This window comes from Nymphalis io, chromosome 3, assembly GCF_905147045.1.
Source record: "Nymphalis io chromosome 3, ilAglIoxx1.1, whole genome shotgun sequence".
In the NCBI taxonomy this organism is placed as follows: Eukaryota; Metazoa; Arthropoda; class Insecta; order Lepidoptera; family Nymphalidae; genus Nymphalis; species Nymphalis io.
The window spans coordinates 7,090,374-7,113,466 of NC_065890.1; the positions used below are offsets into that span (position 1 = coordinate 7,090,374).

At 30.9% G+C, this 23,093-nt stretch overlaps 5 protein-coding genes across 9 annotated transcripts; 3 read left to right on the top strand and 2 right to left on the bottom strand.

Annotated features, from left to right (window-relative positions):
* The first annotated feature begins 6,526 nt into the window (after positions 1-6,526).
* On the top strand, positions 6,527-8,899 carry LOC126780894 (protein crossbronx homolog). Its single transcript, XM_050505581.1, has 5 exons — positions 6,527-6,696; positions 6,798-6,862; positions 7,274-7,374; positions 7,460-7,647; positions 7,754-8,899. The coding sequence occupies exons 1-5, from the start codon at positions 6,608-6,610 to the stop codon at positions 8,001-8,003; spliced, it is 693 nt and encodes a 230-aa protein (XP_050361538.1). The 5' UTR covers positions 6,527-6,607; the 3' UTR covers positions 8,004-8,899.
* LOC126780897 (UPF0598 protein CG30010) lies at positions 8,826-9,965 on the bottom strand. Its single transcript, XM_050505585.1, has 2 exons — positions 9,742-9,965; positions 8,826-9,545 (listed from the first exon to the last, which is right to left on the bottom strand). Exons 1-2 carry the CDS (start codon positions 9,877-9,879, stop codon positions 9,027-9,029), a joined length of 657 nt encoding a protein of 218 aa, XP_050361542.1. The 5' UTR covers positions 9,880-9,965; the 3' UTR covers positions 8,826-9,026.
* Positions 9,966-10,195: 230 nt separating this feature from the next.
* LOC126780878 (katanin p80 WD40 repeat-containing subunit B1) lies at positions 10,196-16,249 on the top strand. Of its 5 annotated transcripts, none has more exons than XM_050505549.1 (16): positions 10,198-10,511; positions 10,580-10,710; positions 10,790-11,123; positions 11,297-11,495; positions 11,674-11,824; positions 12,093-12,267; positions 12,718-12,795; positions 12,939-12,995; positions 13,123-13,290; positions 13,638-13,781; positions 13,872-13,971; positions 14,192-14,315; positions 14,437-14,577; positions 14,909-15,021; positions 15,336-15,410; positions 15,605-16,249. In XM_050505549.1, the coding sequence occupies exons 1-16, from the start codon at positions 10,481-10,483 to the stop codon at positions 15,858-15,860; spliced, it is 2,277 nt and encodes a 758-aa protein (XP_050361506.1). In that variant the 5' UTR covers positions 10,198-10,480; the 3' UTR covers positions 15,861-16,249. The 5 variants fall into 5 exon arrangements, with proteins under 5 accessions (XP_050361508.1, XP_050361506.1, XP_050361504.1 ...); XM_050505547.1 differs by having other exon boundaries at positions 10,199-10,511; positions 12,718-12,852; XM_050505550.1 differs by having other exon boundaries at positions 10,199-10,511; positions 13,141-13,290.
* Positions 16,250-17,680: 1,431 nt separating this feature from the next.
* On the bottom strand, positions 17,681-18,398 carry LOC126780900 (M-phase phosphoprotein 6). The gene has a single exon (XM_050505588.1). It carries the CDS (start codon positions 18,178-18,180, stop codon positions 17,776-17,778), a length of 405 nt encoding a protein of 134 aa, XP_050361545.1. The 5' UTR covers positions 18,181-18,398; the 3' UTR covers positions 17,681-17,775.
* Positions 18,399-18,746: 348 nt separating this feature from the next.
* Positions 18,747-22,623, top strand: LOC126780881 (nucleolar protein 10). Its single transcript, XM_050505555.1, has 10 exons — positions 18,747-18,955; positions 19,308-19,568; positions 19,662-19,802; positions 19,949-20,157; positions 20,331-20,559; positions 20,758-20,884; positions 21,136-21,304; positions 21,376-21,610; positions 21,824-21,949; positions 22,174-22,623. The coding sequence occupies exons 1-10, from the start codon at positions 18,890-18,892 to the stop codon at positions 22,606-22,608; spliced, it is 1,998 nt and encodes a 665-aa protein (XP_050361512.1). The 5' UTR covers positions 18,747-18,889; the 3' UTR covers positions 22,609-22,623.
* The last annotated feature ends 470 nt before the right edge of the window (positions 22,624-23,093 follow it).

The window sequence follows — 23,093 nt, forward strand, 5'->3', positions numbered from 1 at the left end:
GAACTGTATCTGTGATCAAAATATATAAGATCACTAGCTAATCGTCCCGGCTTTGCACAGCTAGATAAGAAGAAAAATGTATTTTAGATAGGTTTTGCGTAAAATCCATTCTTAGTGAGCGCCTACGTCGGGGACAAATTTCAAGTTAATCGGATGAATAGTTTAGAAGATCACGTGATTTAGGTAGTATTTCACTTAAAATTAATTTACTGTTATGTAATATGACAAAATATCTTAACGGAAAAGCAAAATGGATGTAATAAAGACTTATTGATAAATTAAAATTTTAAATATTTACACAGTTGTTTATATGCAAGCAGTTATCAAAAAAAGAAATATTTTTAGTTAGTCAAATTGAAGACGCGCCTAATACATGTCGGCACGTTGAAAAAAAAAATAGATACTAATATAAAATATGTGATAAATATAAATATTATTCATCGGGTTCTGAATCACATATATCTTATTTAAGTGAATTCAGAGTAATTTGTTTTTTTTTTTAATTAAATATGTTATAAATTCGTATTTTTATAATCGTTATTAGGCACATACATGTTATAAAACAATCTGCTTAACAAGAATGTACTGTAAGCTAAAATATATTGTCATCGTTATAATATTTTCATGATCTTTTTGAGAGGTTTAAATTGTCAGTAAAAATACTTACATATTTAAATAAATATTATTAGAAAAGTACCAAAATTTTCTAAAAAAAAAAACAGCATCATTATTTAATATAACGGAAATATAGTACAGCAAATTACCGATTGACAATTGTTCTATTGGTGATTTAACTTATTACTACCCACATAGCTACTCTGTACGTAGGAAAAGACCTCACACTTTAGCAGCTTAAATTGCACTCTTGCACTTTAAAGATCGGGAGAAAGAGTAGGGAGCATCATCGTGGAGCGGAGTGTGAACTATCTATACATATAATACATATATACATATAAGATAAGCCAGTTTATATTGATTATAAAAAAACACTTGATCCAGTACTTCATAGCTGGCTTATATACATACTTGAATATAATAAAATTCATTCCCTTGCAAAAGAACTTCTAAAAATTCAATGCTTTATCGAGAACCACCCTTAAATTGGATAATGGTAAAGTTAGCTTAGAAACAGAAATTTGACATAGAATATAATCTTCTTAACAATTCTAACACACATTTACAGTTACTATTATTACTCTACATAGACGACATTAAATTATAGGGAAATAGTTTGGACGTAGAACACATTTTTTTGAGGTAACAGAAAACTTTTTATTATATGAATCTAGTCATATAAATACTTAGGCTTAACCTAAACAACGACAAACTTATAAAATATAAGATAAGCCAGTTAATTCCAGATTGCATAAAATACTTAACACACACCTAAATGTCCGAAATACTATAAAACGAAGAAATACCTTTGTCATCCCGATATTAACATATTTATTCTAATACACTGGTCTGCGTCTAATTTAATAAAGTTTCAATGGCTTATAAAAACAATACTGATAAAATAAAGAAAACAACAACCTCGTGATGATAATGCATTCAATTCATTATTTAAATAATGTTCTTTTTAAAACTATGTATTTGTATTTGGATGGCGTGATTCACATGCGAAAATATAGAAAACACATCATCAAAGACCACACACTATAATCAAACATTTGCCTATACAGCTGCAATAACTCAGTAACTATAAAGTATATATCACGGGAGCCTGCAGTTCAACAGCAAAAACAAACTACAAACATATACACGATCCAATAGTTGCCATTATTTATGCGAAAACGTTACATATCCTTGCATTTAAATATTTAAAAAATGCTATGTATACTTATTTTTCTATCGAATGAAAATTTCAAAGGAAAGTGAAAGTAGAAAAAACTGTACCCATCATCAACTGGAGTGAGTTCTTAAATACTCCGGGCCGGTTAATGTGGTTGTTAGATACTTGTCTTTCACGCCGAAGGTTGTGAGTTCGATTCCCATCCAGAGCAGACATTTGGGTGCATGAATATGTCTGTTTGTCCTAAGTCTGGATGTAATTATCTATATAAGTGTATTTACTAAAGGAAAATAGTATATGTAGTATATCAGTTGTCTGATTTCCAGGATACAAGCTCTGCTTAGCTTGGGATCAAATAGCCGAGTGTGAATAATGTCCCAGTATATTATTAACTATTATTATTATTAATGCACTATTTTCTAGTGGCGCTTAGCATTGTAAATTACTTTCATTTATTTACAAAAGCAGTAATTTTCAAAACATGCACAATTGTTAAACAATTGTCATTGAATAAATAATTAGTCTAATCCCAACCATTTTTGTTTGAACAAAATTCCGTAATAATGGAAAATAAACCTTTACAAGACGAGAGCATAAAAAAGTAAAATAAATCAATAATATTCTACAAATTTATTTATTTGATTTAATGATAAGAATGAATTCTATTTTAATGGTACGTAGATACATTAATTAGTTATTTGACATAATATATGCATCCTTTTATGATTAATTGTCTGAATATATATTTTATCGATCCTGTTTTATTTTGTGTACAACTATTTATGTTTTTTCTCACGAACGACAAAACTTGAAAAATTTTAAATGCTATCCAGTTCCAGCCCAGTACTCCCATAAGGTTTCTCTGATACTTGAGATGTCTGATATAACACTTGAGTGAGTTGTAAACGCATGCTTGAGGCTTCCATCCTTAAAAGAAAATAGTAGCAGTAATATTAAGCTTTCAAACTTTATAATATTATGTGTTATGATATTGTGGATACCTAATTGTGAATATCTACATTCATTTTTATGTAATTGTTTTTGTAATACTTCCAATAAATTAACAAAATATAATTTTATGTCGCATTACCGCTACGTGTATGGTTATAAAAAAAGTTATGCTGTCGTGTTGTATTGATTAAAACAGATCTCCGGAACTGAAATTTAATTACATGAAGTCAAAAAACTAAATTAAGCTGTTTGTTTATCCAATAGACCTAAATTACACTGCAGAGCGCACATCAAATAGCACAGTTTTATAGCCGTGCCGAGCGTGCAGCGGCACTTTGAAAGCAAGAAGCGCCATCTCTTCCACATGTTTCCTCGAATTAATGTATGTTTTCTCTGAACAAAACGGCTGTCATAAAACAAGTAGATTACTACATAAAACACTATAGACTGTTTGTTTGTAATAAAAAGCACATTGAAAATCGTTCTGGATATTTGAGAAATTAAATTATGCCTATAATGATGTAATTACTTATACACCAACTATTATAATCAACAAAATATAAAATAAAGTTTAAATAGCTTTGTTATAATTTAAATGATCTAATTTTATGGAGTACACGATATCATGGACACTGGACAGCCATAATTGAAATTTAGAACTGGCACATAAATTATATTACAATAATTTATATAAAGAACCTAACTTGTGAAAGAGTCGAAATAAACCAGAGGCTAGTACATGTAAGTCTTAGCCGAAGATCATGGATTCAAATCCTGTCGATCGCTATACTTTCAAGTGCGGCAGTGAAGGAAAACATTGCATGAGTCGAATGCAAATCATGCCACGTGTTTAGCTTTAAAAACCTTCTCCTTTAAAACGAAGTTTTTGCCTAGCAGTGAAACATTTACAGGCTGTTACTATCCAACTTATAAAGGTGAAATTAACAAATAACAATTACAGTTCAATTTGGAAACAAAAATGTAGAAAATATAATATAAATTCTGTCATTTTTACATCACCACAGTGAAATGTTTTTAAACTTTACTTTAAAATATTGGTGACCACCACCACCTTATGGCGCATATGCTCGTCCACCTACCTATTCTATAAAAAAAACCTGAAAGCACAGTATAATAACCATTGGTCTTACGCTTGGTAGCTTTCTGGTCGTGTCGGATTGCTGAGCCATATGCCTATAAAGAATACACTATTGTGTGCTACTGTGTTTCAGAACCTGGTGTACTACAAATGTCCAGTGCAGTTGGCTAACTAAGTACAACTATTTTATGATCCTTCTTAGAGAAAGAGTGAAGCGTACCTACTTACGAATATCATTTCGTGATACTTAATGTTGACAAATATATTATAATTAGAAAATATATATATGCTCTACCTCAGAATAAAGGATACTTGAAATTTAAAAATATAGGGCAAAAAGTATAAACTTCACTATTAATTACTAGCCACGTGCAAGATAATCCCGCCTAATAAAGGGCGTCCGTCGGCTTATCCCGAGATCATCAGGTGCTCTAGCCGTGCGGCACAGTTAGCCCTCCGCTACTCTTTATAATACCTTCAATACGTGAATACACATTTCACTGAGCAGTATTAATTAGAAACATATTACTAAACAGTACACCACTAGAAGTATTACTAATATTTTTCATGATGCAAGGAAGAAATTCCAATCATATGCTCTATAAATAAACATAAAATTTGATTGTTTTACTTAAGTAAGTTTTAATATCATCACATACCTTGTTATAACAGATTATATATAAGTATACAACACCATAGTGTCGCTCATACAGTTAAACAGTCACATAAAGTATTTAATATATAATTTATTAATGTATTAAAAAAGTAAATTAAATTAAAGGTACCTATTACCTATATTTATTTATCACAATTATCATTACTGCAAATTTACAGTCACACACGTGGAGTGAAACATGTATTATAGCGAGACTCATCACACTGTGTAGAAAGTGAATTCGTTATATATTTTTTTAATTACTAAATTCACATTTATAATAATAGATATCAATAATCAACTCATATTCTGACGATGATTTTGTTTGAAACTAGCATTGAATTTAACTAAATCTTATAGATCTAAATTCTCCCTATTTATTTATTTCAAAAAATGAATGTGTTTTATTTCCTTTATTGAATATAAATTCATTGGATAATTAATTATATCTGTGATTCGCGCTCTATTCTCTCACATAGGTATGCGGAGTAACTCCGCATTGCAAGTCGTTTATATGTTAATTTAAAGAAAAGTTCGAAAATATTTTATAATTTAAACCAAATCCAGACCTTTGTGTCAAATTGATAGATTTATAAACCTGGTGGAAAAACTTTCGGCAACTACAAATGGTAACATAACTCCCAAGTTCAAATATTGTGTTTACAGCGTGTTTCAGCTACCTCAGAAGATAGAATAGCCAAATATGATCAAATTCAAAGAGATAGTAACTGCCAACAGTCCACATCAAACCAAGATCGGTGATTGACAGACAGTAGCAACCAATAAAAGGATATGAGCGGCTGCAATGACAGTAAAAACAATTGTAATTGTTATTCATTACTGTAATTATGAAATTTTGCATTATAATGGAAATTATAGTACGATACTAGTGTACCATCGTGCATCGTACGTAGTTATGAAATTATCGTACTTGTAAGTTGTACGATAATTACGTACGTTTGTGAACCCTGACTTACATTCTACTAAATTTTATTGAATAAAGATAATCTATATCTGTAAGGTTGATATCTATAATCGAATGAACATTTTGATGCTGATTTTAATTATAAAAAAGTAAAATTTCCTTTTTTTATCATTTAATTCGATTTGTAATATGCATATAGAAAACATATTTTGCCAATTTTTAGTATATTTGCAGTCATATTATATCAAGCTTTTTTTTAATTTACAGTCAGGCACTTCCGCATATCATCCGATCTTTTCTACATACTGGACACTGGATTACTTATTATCACACTTTTTTCTTAATTGGCTTAGCATGTGACTTATATCTTGACGAACGCCAAACGACTAGTATGACATTCATCAATCAGTGAGAGCCAATTAAATTGGTATCCGTAATTACCAGTGAATTAGGTTACATATTAATGTTAAATTACAAATGCAAAAATTAAAAATTCAATTGTATTTGTAATATCCGAACAAAACGAAATCATTGTGACGATTTTAAACCCTCAAATAATATTAATGTATTAATTGCAGTACTGTATGTACCTACCTACCAATATAGTCTTTGTAGTAATAGTCATTGCCCTTGTGAACCTTAAAAAATTGAAGATGGTTTTTCCAAACAATTAAATAATCTTATTATATTTCAAAATGAGTTTTCTCGATGGTGATAATAAAAAAATTTAGATTGTGGTGTTTAATCAAAAATACATCCATCTCATTTAAATCAAATCAAATAATAACGATAATTCCAAATTACTGTAATTATCTCTTACAGTAATTTACAATTATCGTTATTATTTAAAGGTATTCGGTGTTCGCGTAATTTTAAATAAATGTTTATACAACAACAATTATTAATTAAGTTGCATGTCTATTTGGATAAAAAATTTATCACTCATTTTTTTAGTTAATAAAAAGGGCCTAATTTATTAGATTTCAATGCAATATATACATAGGCAATGATGGCAGCTATGATTGTCACTTGTCAAAATGATCTGTCAGAAAACGCTATTATTACTATTATACAGTAGGTACCTAGGTATCAATTATCAATAATTCCTAAATAAAAAACAATACGGGAAGTGTCCAAATTATAAACTTATGTTTTAAATAAACTGTAGTTTCTATAACACTATCTATGAATGAAGATACATATATAAACGCAAAAAACATGAAGGAAGGAGGATATTCTATTTTTCATCAAGAGTACATCATCATGGCAGAATAGTAAGTAATTATATATAAATTGTATTATTTGCGTTTTACAATAATATAATTAAAATATATTATTTCGAATATTAGTTTTAACTACTATTATAACATTTCAGTCGTATGCTGCAAACTGAAAATTTACCTGGAATTTATGTCATTCCATCCCATGAAAACTCATTTTGTAAGTATTTATTGGTATTCCTCTATACATTATTTTATTACTAATACCTATTATTTTTATAGTGTTATAAAAATATTAGTAAAGTAATAGCCTGTGAATGTCCCACAGCTGGTCTAAGGCCTCCTCTCCTTTTTTGAGAAGGTTTGGAGCTTATTCCACCACATTGCTCCAATTATTTAAAATTAGACACATGAAGGTTTCTTCGCGATGTTTTCTTTTACCATCAAGCACAAGATGAATTATAAACACAAATTAAGCACATGAAAATTCAGTGGTGCTTGCCTAGGATTAAACCTACGATCATCGGTTAAGATTCATGAGTTCTAACCAGTAGACCATGTCAGCTTTTTATGTTTTATTATTAGTTTTTTTGCAAAAAATAATATATATTTTAAAATAAATAATTTTCAGTATGGTATGGTGTAATATTTATTAGATCGGGTACATATGGAGGAGGAGTGTTTAGATTTACTTTAACTTTACCTGAAAAATTCCCAGATGACACAGTTCCTGTAAGTTTGCCTATATAACTTAGATAAATCTTAAGAATTGTGTTCTATTTCAAAATAATATTAATCAAATATTTATGCTTTTTAGACTATAACTTTTACATCACAAATGTTTCATCCAGCAATAGACTCTGCAACTGGTATTCTTAGTCTGAGTGAAGTTTTCCCACAGTGGGATAGGAAACAAAATCACATTTGGCAAATCCTAAAATACTTGCACTGGATATTTCACAATTTGAATATGAAAGTACCAGCCAATAATGATGCTTCTACACTGTAAGTTTCAATGAAATCTGTGTAATTATATAATTGTCATAAACATTTGTTATAATGTGACATACATAAATACATTTATATAAAAATTTTATTATCTTTCTTACAGTTATAAAACAAACAGAAAATTATTTATTGATAAGGTAAAAGAAAGTATAGCCTCTAGTAATGAGCATATATATGATGAACCTCCCACTGAAGATAAGCATTACATAACATTCAAACCATATGACCCAAATATACATGACTCAGCTAAAAACATGATGTTAAAGGTTCCTGGTGGAAATGAAAGTTCACATGGCATTTCATGGGTACAATCTGGATCTTATCAATCTTTTTCAAAAGACGATACTACATAGCAATTAAATATATAATTATATTTTTAAAAATATCACAAAAAAGCACAGCCATATAACAAACCTGTGATAAACATTATATAACAAATATTTCAATTAATTCATGTTGTGTAGATTTGACATTAATATTCAACATGTCAATAAGAAACAATGATGAGTGACTACTAGCTATACATACACAGCTTTACATATAAATGTTGTTTAAAAATGTCTTCTTTTAAATGCTAAACAACATTTGTAAGTAAAGCATTTAGTTACATTAATATAATTGATTCCTTTTCTTAATTTAAAAAAAAAAAACTTATTCAATCTTATTGTGATTATTATTGTTAACAATTAATTACATGTGATTAAATCACTATTTTAATTCAAATTATCCCAATTTGAATTATAATAGCCATTAATATAAACTCAAGTTTAAACTGCAATCATATCTTTATATGAGTATCAACTCTGTTGATAAATTAGGTAAATAAAAATACAAATATGATTGTGGTTAACACCTGATATTATTTATATATTTTTGTGATATAACATACATCACAAAAGTTTCATCTGTACATAAATAAAAATCTTAATATTTTCATATATTTCTATTTTAATTATTTTAACAGAACACATCATGTAAACTAAGTTTTTGCACATTCTTTAAGTATATTTAATGTCTTTTTTTTAACAGAAAGAAGACTAATACATTATTTACAAAACCCTTGTTTTAATTTTAAATATAAACAAATATTTATTACAAATATATACATCACTATATATAAAACAAAGTGCTTCTGCCATGTCTGTCTGCAATAAACAAAAAACTACCTTTTCGTATGGTTTTCATATGGTTTGCACCAATGGATGGAGTGAGGAAGGTTTAGGTGAATGTTGTATAACGAGAATTGTTGTAGATGTCGGAAAAAGACATGCGGACTGGGAGCTTTAGTTATGTGCACCGCAAAAACATTTTAAACAAACCCTTATTCATCCCGTGCGAAAACAGGAGGGGTAGCAAGTTACATATAAAATTAAGACCTAATCAGGAACCGATTTTATTTTAATATTATGTTTATGAACTGTTTCTGGAAACCATGATTGATCTAATTGATATTTTCTGTCCTTCCAATTAAAATGTGTTGGGGGTGCAGTTTCACCATTATTAAATGTGAAATTCTTACTTATTTCGATAGAAAGTTTAGATCTAACAAGTCCTATTCCTCCATATTTATCCTCAGCAGGATGATAGACTCTACCAGTTTCAGGTAACATATAAACTTTTTCAGGTTGAAATTGAGACATTAATGATTCACCAGCATAGCCAAAGGTCAAGAAATCTATTTCTGGGTTTCCTTTAGTTATAATATGTGTATATACAATTGGTAGATCATCACATCTTATGTAATTTCTCTCTCTTCCACATAAAGATATGAAAGGAAATTCATCTTGATATTTTCCAGTTTTATTTAATCGGACACGTTTAAAAAAGAATTCTAAAAACTTCTTTTCTTTAAAGCAAGATGTAAAGTTTTTCATTCTTGAATCATCTAAAAATAACTGAAAAAAAAACAAATTTATTTTTACTTAACATATAAAAAAAAATTATTATTGATTCTGAAAAAAAAAATGTATAAATTACAATGTTGAGTTAGAAAATATATGTAATAAAATTTATTTGCGCATTGTAATAAATAATTTTATTATACATAGTTATTTTTATTACTAAAAATAGATTCATTCAAAGGTGACTTACCATGCCTTGATGATCAATAAAATAAAAATATTCACGGACTTTTGGTTCTGGCTCTTGACCTTGTACATATTTAAGTAAACGTTTTGGTAAATATAAACTTTTTGTAGGATAGGCTAACAATCTATATATTGAGTTCATTTTAATGAATGCTTATATTATCATAACAAAAATCAGCTGTCTAATATCCATTACAACGCAGGAAGTTTTATAAATTCTTGACAATGACGTTGACATATTTTGTTAACATTGTAAGGCTATCCACATCGATTTAAAAATAAATAAATAATTGATATATATATTTACTCAGTTATCGTTTTATTTATGATCTTTTTAAAAAATAACAATCAACAATACTAATGACAAATAATTATTAAAGATTTTATCGGTTTTTATATCAATATCAGAGGTTACGGAAATCTTTTCTCTGTGTATAATTCGCAAGTACATACCTAGTCTATTTGTAGCACTACACTACCCACTCTCGTCTCTCAATAATCTTAGTTTCCACTATCCAATATCCATCACTAATTTACCATTAATAAATAACAATACGTGAAAACAAAATTTGATTTAAACTTAAATTTATCAAAATTGTTATACGTGTGATATGATGATTGTGTGAATATGGATATTATTAAAATATAAATCTGTGATGTTGATTAAGCTTTTCAATTTTAGATATAGTGAGTTTAAATCATAATAAGGTTACATATGCCATAAAAGGAATGTTTTAATTAAAATGGATACCATACGGAGATCATGGAAACTACGTACGTATTTTCAAAGTGAAATGTATAAAAAACTTATTATTACTTACTATAAACCAAATAAATTACAGAAGAGTTTGTCGCTCACAAGGCAAATGTCAACTGCCTTGCAATGGGACACAAATCCAACCAAGTTCTGGCTACTGGAGGTGACGACAAAAAAGTAAATTTATGGGCAATAGGAAGACAAGGTTGCTTAATGGTGAGAAATAAGAACATAGTGTTATAAATATAACTTTATGAGTACATGTGGGTTGAGTATATTTTATTGATATTTGCAGAGCTTGAGTGGACATACAACACCAGTAGAATGCGTATGTTTTGGACATTCAGAAGACTTAGTTTGTGCAGGTTCACAAACTGGTGCTTTGAAAATATGGGATTTAGAGGCAGCTAAACTTCTGAGAACATTTACAGGACATAAAGGAGCCATCAAGTGTATGGACTTTCATCCTTATGGTGATTATTTAACAACAGGCTCATGTGACAGTAACATTAAATTATGGGATACAAGGAAGCGTGGTTGTATTGTCACATATTCAAGTCATCGGCTTGCAGTCAACAGCCTCCAATTTAGTCCAGATGGGCAATGGATAGCATCCGCATGTGAAGATGGTAAGTTGGAATTGAATGAATTTATGTAATAAAATATTTATTTTAATTTTAAATAGAAAAAATTAATATTATAATGATTTGAAAATTATTTTTATTCAAATTCTTTAAATACATAAGAAAAAGATGGTATTAACTATGATAAGAATTACTTCTCCATTGATGGATTTTTGCAGGTTTAGTAAAAGTGTGGGATGTGAGAGTTGGCAAAGTTTTGCAAGAATTTGTAGAACACACATCACCTGTCACCTGTGTAAAGTTCCATCCACATGAATTCCTCCTTGCGAGTTGTGGTGCTGACAGAACTGTTAACTTCTGGGATATGGAGAAATTCCAATTAGTGTCAAAATTCGAGAAGGAAAACACATCGATTAGGTGATATTTTTGTCATCCAATATATCTTTTAGATGGGACTACAATTAATATATTAGTTTTAAACATTTAAATCATCTATTCTTTCATAAATAAATTTACACTTAAAAGTTAGTGTGACAAAATGTAAATCATATATTTTAATATTCTATTCATAATAAAAAACTTTATTCAATTTCAGGCATATGACATTCAGCGATGACGGTGCAACTTTACTGGGTTGTGGAAATGATGGACTACACGTTATAGGCTGGGAACCAGCAAGAGTTCTTGATACTGTTAATGGCCATTGGGGACACATACATGATATCACTGTAGCTCAGACTCAACTTGTAAGGGATTTTTATCAATACATTTACTTTAATTGAGGAATATTTAACTACTACTAATTTTGTTTAAATTTGATCTTATAAAATATTAAATTTCAAGAATAGTACATTATATATTGATTTGTGCATTTATCATAATTTTTAAATTCATTACAAAATGAAGTGCTTTAATGCTTACATATATGTTTATTATAAAAACTGTTATTAATTTGAAATTATTTCAAATTTATTAGGGCAATAACAATAATGTTTTTCACTATATTTGTTTCAGATTGCAGGCTCATTTCATTCAACATATGTAGTATTATCTGTTGTTGATCTCAATAAAGTGCATCCTTTTGGTGGGCCCCCACCCATCGCGCCCACACTCGTAAGAGATCTCTCGCCGTTCCAAAAGGGTCATTCTGTGCGGAAGAGTTTCTCTAAAGAGAAACCTCCCAAGGAAGGTAAACTTAACATCCGTTGATAATGTAAATTGCTATAAGAATGTTTAAAAGATTCCACCTCATATGGTTCAAAAAAGGACAAAATTTGGACTAATCTAATCTTATTTGACTACATTTACTACTACTACTACTGGTGGTAGGGCTTTGTGCAAGCTCGTCTGGGTAGGTACCACCCACTCATCAGATATTCTACCGCAAAACAGCAATACTTGATATTGTTGTGTTCCGGTTTGAAGGGTAAGTGAGCCAGTGTAATTACAGGCACAAGGGACATAAAATCTTAGTTCCCAAGGTTGGTGGCGCATTGGATATGTAATCTATGGTTGACATTTCTTACAATGCCAATGTCTAAGAGCGTTGGTGACCATTTACCATCAGGTGGCCCATATGCTCGTCCGCCTTCCTATTCTATAAAAAAAAAAATAAAAAAATTAATTCTTTAATTTTTAGTGCTGCACAGACCAACATTATTAGATGAGAAGACAGCAGAGGAATCCACCTCAGGAACAGAAGCAGATGAAGAATCAGGTGCTGTAATACCTAATTTAAATGACTACACTGAAATTTTCCGACCGACCAGAGCTTGTGAGTAGAAAGAAGCCAGACTTAGCCCCATGTCATTAGAAAACAGTTTTATTGAAAACTTACAAACAATATAATTTTATTTACAGTGAATAGAACACCACCGCCGGCGACTAGCTTATCGTCCGAAGATTTTTCAATGACAGGTATTTTTAAATTTCTGGAAATTTTTATCTATAAGGAATACCAGAGACAACAATTTGTTAAATTTTCATTCAGTTTGTAAATTAAAATGCTGCTCAAACTGGACAATTTGATTACAATAAATATAAGATACTCGAATGCGCGCAGAGGAGGTCCCGGCGAAGTCCATGGCTGCGAGCGCGGTGAGCACGTCGCTGCGCGAGCTGTCACTGGAGCGCCGCGCCGACCTCGCCTCGCGTATCCCCACCGCCAAGGACCACTACGCGCAGATAGAAAAGAAGACCCAGATTTTTTCCAGTAATTTAGCTCACATTTATCTGGCTAATTTGTTTTTTGACCAACCTCAAACAACAATATTAAATATTTCCATGAACATTAAACATATATGATAGTGATTAATTTTATCAAAATCGGGCCCAAGGGTCTTTTAAACTGTATTCGTTATCCCCTGTGTCAGGTGGTATACCATGAATACATACAAAATTCAACTATATAGTCAATCAATTAGTATATTTCAGGGATAAATTTATGCTTGTTCCAATTCTGCATCTGTTGCATACTACCATGTGTTAGATAAAATTCTTCCACTTATAAGTCCAACTAGCAGTGGAGAAGTGCCTGTTACATAATAAAATTTTGTGCAGGGATAATGGACAACAACAAAGACGAAAGCGTATTTACTTCTAGGCAAACAACTGCAATGAATGAATTTACTGCAAATGCTCTAACAACTACTTCCTTAAACCGACATAATTCATATAAAGAGACAAAATCTACCACAGATTTATGTAAGTGGTAATATACAATAATTTTCTTATATAGATATATATTTTAATTATGTTAGTTTTCTTAAAAACTATACTTTTATAAATTTTCAGCTTCCAATAATCTTCGTCAAAGTAATAGCGAGATGTCATTAGGTCCACCCTCTCTAGGGCCCAGATCGTTATCTTTCACGAGACCACCGAGTCAGAACAGGTGATTATCATTTTTTTTATATGAATTAATAACTGTAACACTATCTACTGAAAAATTCTGGGTGGTTATTGAAAAAAATAATTTGTAGCTAAATAACATTTTCAACATATTTTTAATCGTCAAGAGAATAGTCTTTGGTGAAAAAGATAAAGAAGTGACAAAATATCAAAAATGATAAAGTTTTTTCTTATACAAATTATATATGATACGATTGTCACAGAACCAGGACCGAGAGCGGCCCGCGCGAGAGTGTGGCGGCGCCGCGCGCTGCGGAAGCCGAGCCAGAGTTCGTGCCCTACTCCATCGACAGGCCTGTCGGCCTCGACCTTGACGAGTTTCTACCCGTATGTAACTTCCATGTATTGGTCTCTTGTAATCACACTCCATCCAGGCGGTTGAAACTGCTCAAAAATCGCTTTAAATTAACAGAGCATATAGTCAATCAAACATTTAAAAATTGCGCAGCGCGGACTAACAGCGGGCGCAGGGCGGAGGGGTGCGCGGGGAGCGGGCGCCGAGCCCAGCGAGCAGGAGGTGCTGGGTGTCATGATGCGCGGACACGACTCCATGATGGCCGTGCTCGCTGCCAGGCAGCGAGCCCTGCAGGTACACAACACATTTCATTACAATAATTCAATTACATATGACAACTATTTTCAGCCAATTTTTTTGAGATTCTCCAATATTCTACGGCCGACCATCTTTTTTACAAATCAATCTTCATGCAGCCCGCCGGGCTTTTGTTTTTGCCCCACTTGATGTTACTTTATTTTAAAATATACGCGATAAATCCGTTCATATGTTTAATTACCTAAATACCTAATATATTATGTTTGCAGGCCGCGACGCCATGACCAACACGTGTTTGTGGCCCCTATAAAGAAAAGATTGAGTATCGCTGGTGTAGACACTATATTTAGTACAATTTTATTTACAGATATTCCATTCAGTAAGAATAAACAAAAGCTTGAAATCTGCTTTAGAATCTGTGATAGCCTTAGAAGATGCTTCTGTGATATTGGATATTTTAAATGTCATGGCCCATAAACCGTAAGTACCTGTTCTTTCCTTCATTGACAAAGCCAAGCTAATAAATTGAAATTAAGTTTTTAAATTAAGGAAGTATTTGCAAAAAATATATATGAAATTTTAGGTTTACCACAAGTTTCTTACTGCTTGTCAAATACATTTTCTTGCATATAAGGAGCCTACCATATGTCATGGCTTGGTTGGTTAAGTATATATGTAATGTAACAGTATTTTATCCAAAAAATGCTTTCCACACAATGTTGTTTTTCATAGTTTTATCACTTAGTGTTTTTTTTAAAGTTTCAAGAAAATACCAACATTTGCTTTTATTTCAGATCATTATGGAATTTGGACATTTGTCTTCTAATGCTGCCTAAAATATTTGAATTGCTACAAAGCAAATATGAGTCGTAAGTTTAAAAATTTTACGCTTTTAACATATAACTCTGGTACCAAATTACTAATACCTGGGCGATAATAATAAATGTTTAGCTTTTTTAAAAAAAAATAGGAACATTTTTTCGAGATAGAATACAAGGTAGCTTTTTTTATATTATAAAATATGTAATTTATGAAACTACTGCTTATTATAAATAAATTTTAGATATATGCAGTGCGGTTGCAACGCTTTACGGCTGATTGTGCGAAATTTTTCGTCAGTTGTTCGTGCTAATGTCAGTGCGCCGGTCCGAACACTTGGAGTAGATATACCAAGAGAAGAACGTTACACGAAATGCGTACAAATACATCAGCTCTTGCTTGACATACGTGCGTTCCTTCTGAAGAGACAGACACTACAAGGCCGTCTCGGAGCTGCTTTCCGTGACCTACATACATTAATGCAACAAGGACTCGACTGACGAAATAGTTCAAATGTCCCATGGCGGACATTGTATTTTTAACAGCCGGTACATCAGACAGTTTTATACAAAAAATCTGAATTTCGAAGTGTACTTAAATTATACCTTGTAAGACTTTAAACATAAGAACTAAATTTGTTAATATTCATAATATTGCCCTTGAAGTAACAAAAATGCCATACATATATTTAAATCATTAATAAATATGCACAGCACAAACACTTGATGTTTTAAAATTTTGAACAGAATATCACTGTTAAAATGTACAATTTATTATCAACAATGGTTTTTCTTGATTAATAAAAAATTAACATAATCTCATCATTATTTATATCAAAATTAAAATGTTATTTATTGGTGTATATTCAATTTACTAGACTGACATTAACAATTTTAAAGTGTAATTTTAAGAATTCAATTAAAAAATATTAAATATTATAATTATATTTTATTATATATATTCATAAACCTAGAGAGAGATACAAAATTTGTATGTTTTTTTTTTTTTTTTATAAAATAGGAAGACGGGCGAGTATATGGGCCACCTGATGGTAAGTGGTCACCAAACGCCCTTAGACATTGACATTGTAAGAAATGTCAACCATCGCTTACGTAGCCAATGCGCCACCAACCTTGGGAACTAAGATTTTATGTCCCTTGTGTCTGTAATTACACTGGCTCACTCACCCTTCAAACCGGAACACAACAATAATAAGTACTGCTGTTTTGCGGTAGAATATCTGATGAGTGGGTGGTACCTACCCAGACGAGCTTGCACAAAGCTCTACCACCAGTATGTTAAAAGTATTACATATTATCAATGTTTCACAATTAAAGTGGCATACCATATTTAACTAAATGCTTTGTAATGAAATATTCTGTCACTTCTTATTATATATATAAATTGTAAAAAGAGAATTTAATAATTTGATAGGCAATATTTTTGCAATTTAAAAATTCAAAGAACATACATTGGTATTAATACCAATGAAATAATAATAAGCTCCAAACCTTCTTCTCAAAAAGGGAGAGGAGGCCTTAGCCCAGCAGTGGGACATTCACAGGCTGTTACAAAATACCAATGAAGACAAATAATAATAAAAGATTTATTATTTATTTTAATTTGATACAAAACAAAGACAAACATGTCTTATGCATGTTCATCACTTTGATACAGTTGAACTTATAATATTAAAAAACATTTAGAATTTTATTCTAAGTCTTCAACAGTAAACAATGTTTATTTTATATTAATATAATGTTTTTTTAATTGGTAGTATGGAATTTACTGGTGGTTTACTTTAATCTACTGGTGGTAATGCTTTGTGCAAGCTTGTCCGAGTAGGCACCACCCACTCATCTGATATTCTACCACAAAACAGCCATAATGGGTATTGTTGTGTTCCGGTTTGAAGGGTGAGTAAGCCAATGTAATTAAAGGCACAAGGGACATAACATCTTAGTTCCTAAGATTGGTGGCGCATTAGCTTTGTATGCAATGGTTAACATTTCTTACAATGCCAATGTCTATCGGCGTTGGTGACCATAACCATCAGGTGGCCCATATATTTGTCCGCCTACCTATTATAAAAAAAAATATTAAGGTATTCATTAAATTATATAATAAACACTGAAAATTTAATGGATCTAAACAATTTTTCTCTATTGAGAGCATCAATAACAAAAAATACCTACACAACATATATTTTTTTTACTTTATTTTGTAGTAATCATTATATTTATTTTAACTTATTATTACATTTCGAGGCTCTTATCATGCAAATGTGTGGGACAGTAGTTAAATTAATAAAACAACAATCTACATTTGATACATAATAAACCTATAATAGCAATTTTTGATACACAATGGTATTTGGATATTAATTTCTTATAAAGTAAATTTATGTACATAAAATTAATTAATCTTTTTCTTTTTAATGGTACATTCACTTGGACTTGAACACCATTTGCGTTTGTGAAAACTTTCCATCTTTTTAGATAAAATGTCATCTGAAATATCCTTTTTCATTTCACCCATGTCGTCATCTTTCTTATATTCTAATGCCATCAACCTCTCTATTTCCGGATTCATACCTTTAAATGAAAGTCTTCCTTCTATTAAATCTTCACAATAAATAAAACTAGACTCTGATATGTAATTGCCGGAGGCATGTCGCATTTCACTCGTTATAACGTTGGAATATAAATCTTCAATATCTTGAGTATTTTCTAACTCTTTTTCTATTCTATCTTTGGTTTTCTTCATAAATTTCATATCCAAAACAGATTTAGGTAACTGTGGTTTTTTCTTTGAAGCCATAGTTAATATGTGTATTTTATAAAATGTTTGGTAATAATTTGAGTTAGACTTCTTTTACTGGTTTAATTTATTGTAACAACAAAATAAACCTCGTAAACTTCAACCAATTTTAGTTATTCCTCGTGTATACCAACATTACCAGCATCGTGTATTACCCAAAATCCGATAAATCAATAGGTATATTGTAGGTGTATATTATAGGTCAATGTTACTGTGAAGTAAACTGTCAACTGTCAGACTATCAATGAGCAGAATAAACCTGACCAGACATATGACAGAATTAGTGGTGTCAACTGTCTTTCTGTTTCGAAGATTAGAATAATGTTCATAAGAAGGGACGTTTAATTTTGACGCTTACGTTAATTAACGCTAAAACAATGGTCCACTTCTCTATCAGTTATTCTTTTCTTCTTTTTCATGCATTTATCTACGCTAGTTGAACGCAAAATATTCTGCCAATTTCACGTCTAATGATCATCACTATTCAAAGTATTGTGTTGCCAAATAATAAATTCACATGACAAGTTATATGTCAATTGTCATTTGTCATATTTACCGAGTACCGCATGGCATGGGATTTATTATGATTGTCATATAGTGTATACGAGTTACTACAATAATTACTATTGTAATTTTTTAATATATTTTACATCACATGTCTATTAACTCGTCTTTCATTCTTATGTGTTACACACTTAAATAACGAAAAATGCAAGTGTCTGAAATAGATAATGTCAAAATTTACAATCTCAGTGCTGGAAAGTCCTTACCAGATGTAAGTTTCGTATTTTGTATCATTTATAAATGGATTAATTTACCCTAAACCTCCATTAAATACAGCTGCCACACACCATTTGCTAGAATGAGTATAGTTAAAAAAAATATGATCTTTCAAAAATTCAATCAAAATTCATTGAAAGGGAATGCATTACCTCATCATTTTTTATTTATTTATGATAAAACTGAAGACGTGTATGTTAATCCGAAATAATTTGACATATATAATATTTACTAATGCAAAGTGGACTTTAAACGAAATATTTGATCATTATGTCAGTTTTTTTTCTTGTTATAATAATATTTGCATTTGCTCAGTCTGGAAGTTTCACTAACGTATTCTTTTTTAGTGGTTAACGGAAAGAAAGAAAAGAGCATTATTAAAGAAAAATGTAGACCTAAGGAGAAGAATAGAACTCATCCAAGAGTTTGATATGCCTGGTGTTAGTACAAGTTTACGTGTATCGAAAGATGGGCAGTATATTATGGCCACTGGTATATATAAACCGAGAATAAAATGTTTTGATGTAAAAAACTTGTCATTGAAATTTGAAAGATGTTTGGATTCTGAAGTTGTTACATTTGAAATATTAAGTGATGACTATACAAAAGTAAGTAACATTTACTGAGACATGTTGAGAATAGAATAATAATTTATTATCCATGCATTTTGAGTTAATTGTTTTTATGATGTAATATTTCAGATTGTATTTTTACAATGCGACCGCTATGTTGAGTTTCATGTAGGCCATGGTCGGCATTTTCGACTCAGAGTTCCACATTTTGGAAGAGATATGAAGTATCATCGACCATCCTGTGATCTTATTGTTGTTGGAGCATCAAATGTAAGTTGAAAATTAATTTTTAAAAATGATGAAGTGATTGACTGATGATTTATGATATTTATTTAGGTATTTGCTTATGATTATGATAATTTTAAATTATAAAAAGTTTTCAAGCTAATGCAAAAACTTATCCACATATATTTCAGGAAGTGTATAGATTAAATTTAGAATTAGGACAATTTTTGGCACCATATGTAACAAAAGCAACGGAGATTAATTGTTGCGCTGTGAATGAAGAACATGGTTTATTAACATTTGGTACAGAAAGTGGCCATGTGGAGGCTTGGGATCCTCGCACTAAATCAAGACAAGGCATTTTGGATTGTGCTCTACATTGTTCAGATGCAGAATATCGGTAAAAATCTTTTAAACAATAAATTTCAGCGATATTCAATTAAGTACATTTTATATCTAATTTAAAAAAAAAATATTATATGTAACATTTTTTTATAATACTTATATATATAACATAATAACTTTACTTACATTTGTTTTGTTTAAAATATTCAATTGATTGTGTTCTTACAGAAATACTAGTGTGCCTTCAATAAGTGCTCTAAAGTTCAATGGAGCATTACAGATGGGAGTTGGCACATCATCTGGCCATGTGTTACTATATGATATTAGATCTAGTAAACCTCTATTAGTTAAAGATCATATGAATGAAATACCTATTAAATGTATAGATTTTCATAAGCAGTTGGAATATGTGTATTCAATGGATGCTAATGTTGTTAAAATTTGGGATATTAACACTGTAAGTTGTTCTTATACATATTTATATATTTTTGTAAACTTAGTGTTTATTTTATGTCATATAATGTCTGAATATCCTAACCATTTATTTGGTTTTTGGCAACTTCAAATGGAATCATAGATAGACCTTATATGGTTCAAACAAATAGAATGTTACGGAGATAAGTAATAGTGTAAAATAAAATATTGTTTATTTCAGGGTAAACAGTACACAAATATTGAATCGTCTGTAGATTTTAATGATTTATGTGTAATTCCAAATACCGGTTTAAGTATGATGGCTGTTGAAGACCAAAAAATGCAAATTTACTACATACCTTCATTAGGTCAGTATTTAAATTTTGTTTTTTTTTTTAACAATCAGTCATTTATTTTTGTTTTTAAAATTTTATCTTAATTTGTACTTGTATTGGTGTCACTTACCGGCTTAGTTTGTGTGCGTAAAGATGTTGCATTGATTGACAGAATATTTAATTTATTTGAAATTGTAATAAATATGTCACATATTTTGCTTGTGAATATAATTTAATATAGTTAATACCTATATTTTTTTTATATATTTGTGTATTACTTACAGGACCGGCTCCTAGATGGTGTGCCTTTTTAGATAATTTAACGGAAGAAATGGAGAGTTCAGCTTCACAAACTGTATATGATGATTACAAATTTATTACAAAACAAGAATTGGAATCCCTAGGCCTTGATCATTTACTTGGAACTAATTTATTACGAGCATACATGCATGGGTAAGAATATTTTATATAAATGTAAAAAAGTATAAGAAAATATTTTTAAAATCAATATATGTTCTTAAAAGGTACTTTGTGGATGTCCGGTTGTATAAGAGAGCAAAATCAATCGCTGATCCATTCGCATTTGAAGAATATAAAAAACGTAAAATCAGAGAAAAGATTGAACAGGAAAGACCATCCAGAATCACAGTTGAGGATAACTTGCCTAAAGTCAATCGGGATCTGGCATCTCGGCTGTTGGACAGTGACACAAGAAAGAAAAAACAATCAGTTAATTTACTTAAAGATGACAGATTTAAGGTCAGTTTTATTTTCAAAACAATTGAATTATTTGTAAGTAACTGTGGAGTTTGTTGACAGTTCTTCTCGGTAAAGTCTACATTCCAAACCAGTGGTAGCTTAACATTTAATTCAATACTGTAATGTAACAATTCAAGAATAAATATAAAAACTTATTTGAATAAAGACCATTTTGATTTATAATAATATTAACAATCCATTTATCATTTATAGGCTTTGTTTGAAAATCCTGATTTTGAAGTTGATAAAGGTGCTGATGAATATCGATTACTGAATCCAGTACTTGCAAGACTTGACAAGAACAAATCTAAACCCAAATTGGAGGCAGAGGATATGGAGGTATGTATTTAATTTATATTTATTTGTGTAGTTTTTACAAGCTTATGCTATATACAATTAATACAGTATTCTCTACTCATGCCTTATGTCAGACCATAGGGATCTATGCATGCGATGGTTTTCTCTTTTAATGTGTCTATCCCCAATAAATCCATTTATTGCTATGTTTGTAATGATTCCAGCAAAGTATGATTAATCTAATTCCCATCATTATTTATCTTTAGATTGCAGAAACTGAAGAAAAAGATTCTGATCAAGAATTATATGAATCCAGTGACAGTTCTGATGAAGATCGAACATGGACAAAGGAAGTGAAAAAACAGCACAAAATAATCAGGAGGAAAAAACAAGATGAAGATGATGAAGAAGTTGAATCCGAGAATGTTGAAAAAGTGTACGAATTTACAAAAGCTCCTAAAACAGCAAATATTAGAAGTGTTATGCAGGTTAGCAAGAAGAGCTTAGGAGAGAGATTAGCGAGAGAAGGTACAACTGTGATGACAGGCACTGCTGGTAACAGAGAAATGAAGTTCTCTATGAGAAATAAAAAGAAGTCATCAGAAAACGATAAGAAAATGAAAAAGCACTATGAAGAAAGGAAACAAATAGTGAGAAGAACTGGCTATTTGACTAAAAAGAAACTCCCAAAAATGTTATGAATAAAAATAGTTTGAAAAAAAGATTTTCTTTTTTTTCCGTTAGATAAATTATGTATAAAATTTTACATGTTATATAGTACATTACCTTTTTTTTTCGAGGAGGAAAGGCATTTCGCCTTCCGCCCGAACACAACCGGGACGGGTATGTGGGACTCACGGGGCAGAAGGCCACCGTCCTACCCACTAAAACCTCCTCGTTTCCGTCTCACCGCATGGTGGCGGGGTTACGGGAACGCGTTAGCTCACCACCGCGACCCCGCCTGCGGCCGTCCCTTTGGGTGAGCGACCAACCGGTTGTTTTTTATTGAGGATTTCTACTCTTGGCCCGGCCGGTGAAGGCAAGGCCATCGGTCCCACCACAGGCTGGCGCCTGGATGGGGAAACGAGTTTGAGAAGGCGGTGACCGAAGTCTGTCCCCCCAGCATCGACATCGAAACTGGACAAACCCGCCTCTCCCTCCTCTTCTACTCCTCCTCCTGTCTCCG

Excerpts from the sequence above, each read along its gene's own strand:
- LOC126780894 (XM_050505581.1), top strand. The coding sequence starts at position 6,608 with ATGAATGAAGATACATATATAAACGCAAAAAACATGAAGGAAGGAGGA. Across the intron at positions 6,863-7,273 it reads ATCCCATGAAAACTCATTTT|TATGGTATGGTGTAATATTT; the intron begins GTAAGTATTTAT and ends AATAATTTTCAG. Across the intron at positions 7,648-7,753 it reads AATAATGATGCTTCTACACT|TTATAAAACAAACAGAAAAT; the intron begins GTAAGTTTCAAT and ends TCTTTCTTACAG.
- LOC126780897 (XM_050505585.1), bottom strand. The coding sequence starts at position 9,879 with ATGAACTCAATATATAGATTGTTAGCCTATCCTACAAAAAGTTTATAT. Across the intron at positions 9,546-9,741 it reads TTATTGATCATCAAGGCATG|TTATTTTTAGATGATTCAAG; the intron begins GTAAGTCACCTT and ends TTTTTTTTTCAG.
- LOC126780878 (XM_050505547.1), top strand. The coding sequence starts at position 10,481 with ATGGATACCATACGGAGATCATGGAAACTAC. Across the intron at positions 13,972-14,191 it reads AGACCACCGAGTCAGAACAG|AACCAGGACCGAGAGCGGCC; the intron begins GTGATTATCATT and ends CGATTGTCACAG. Across the intron at positions 15,411-15,604 it reads CTACAAAGCAAATATGAGTC|ATATATGCAGTGCGGTTGCA; the intron begins GTAAGTTTAAAA and ends AATAAATTTTAG.
- LOC126780900 (XM_050505588.1), bottom strand. The coding sequence starts at position 18,180 with ATGGCTTCAAAGAAAAAACCACAGTTACCTAAATCTGTTTTGGATATG.
- LOC126780881 (XM_050505555.1), top strand. The coding sequence starts at position 18,890 with ATGCAAGTGTCTGAAATAGATAATGTCAAAATTTACAATCTCAGTGCT. Across the intron at positions 20,885-21,135 it reads TTACTACATACCTTCATTAG|GACCGGCTCCTAGATGGTGT; the intron begins GTCAGTATTTAA and ends TATTACTTACAG. Across the intron at positions 21,305-21,375 it reads TTACGAGCATACATGCATGG|GTACTTTGTGGATGTCCGGT; the intron begins GTAAGAATATTT and ends TGTTCTTAAAAG.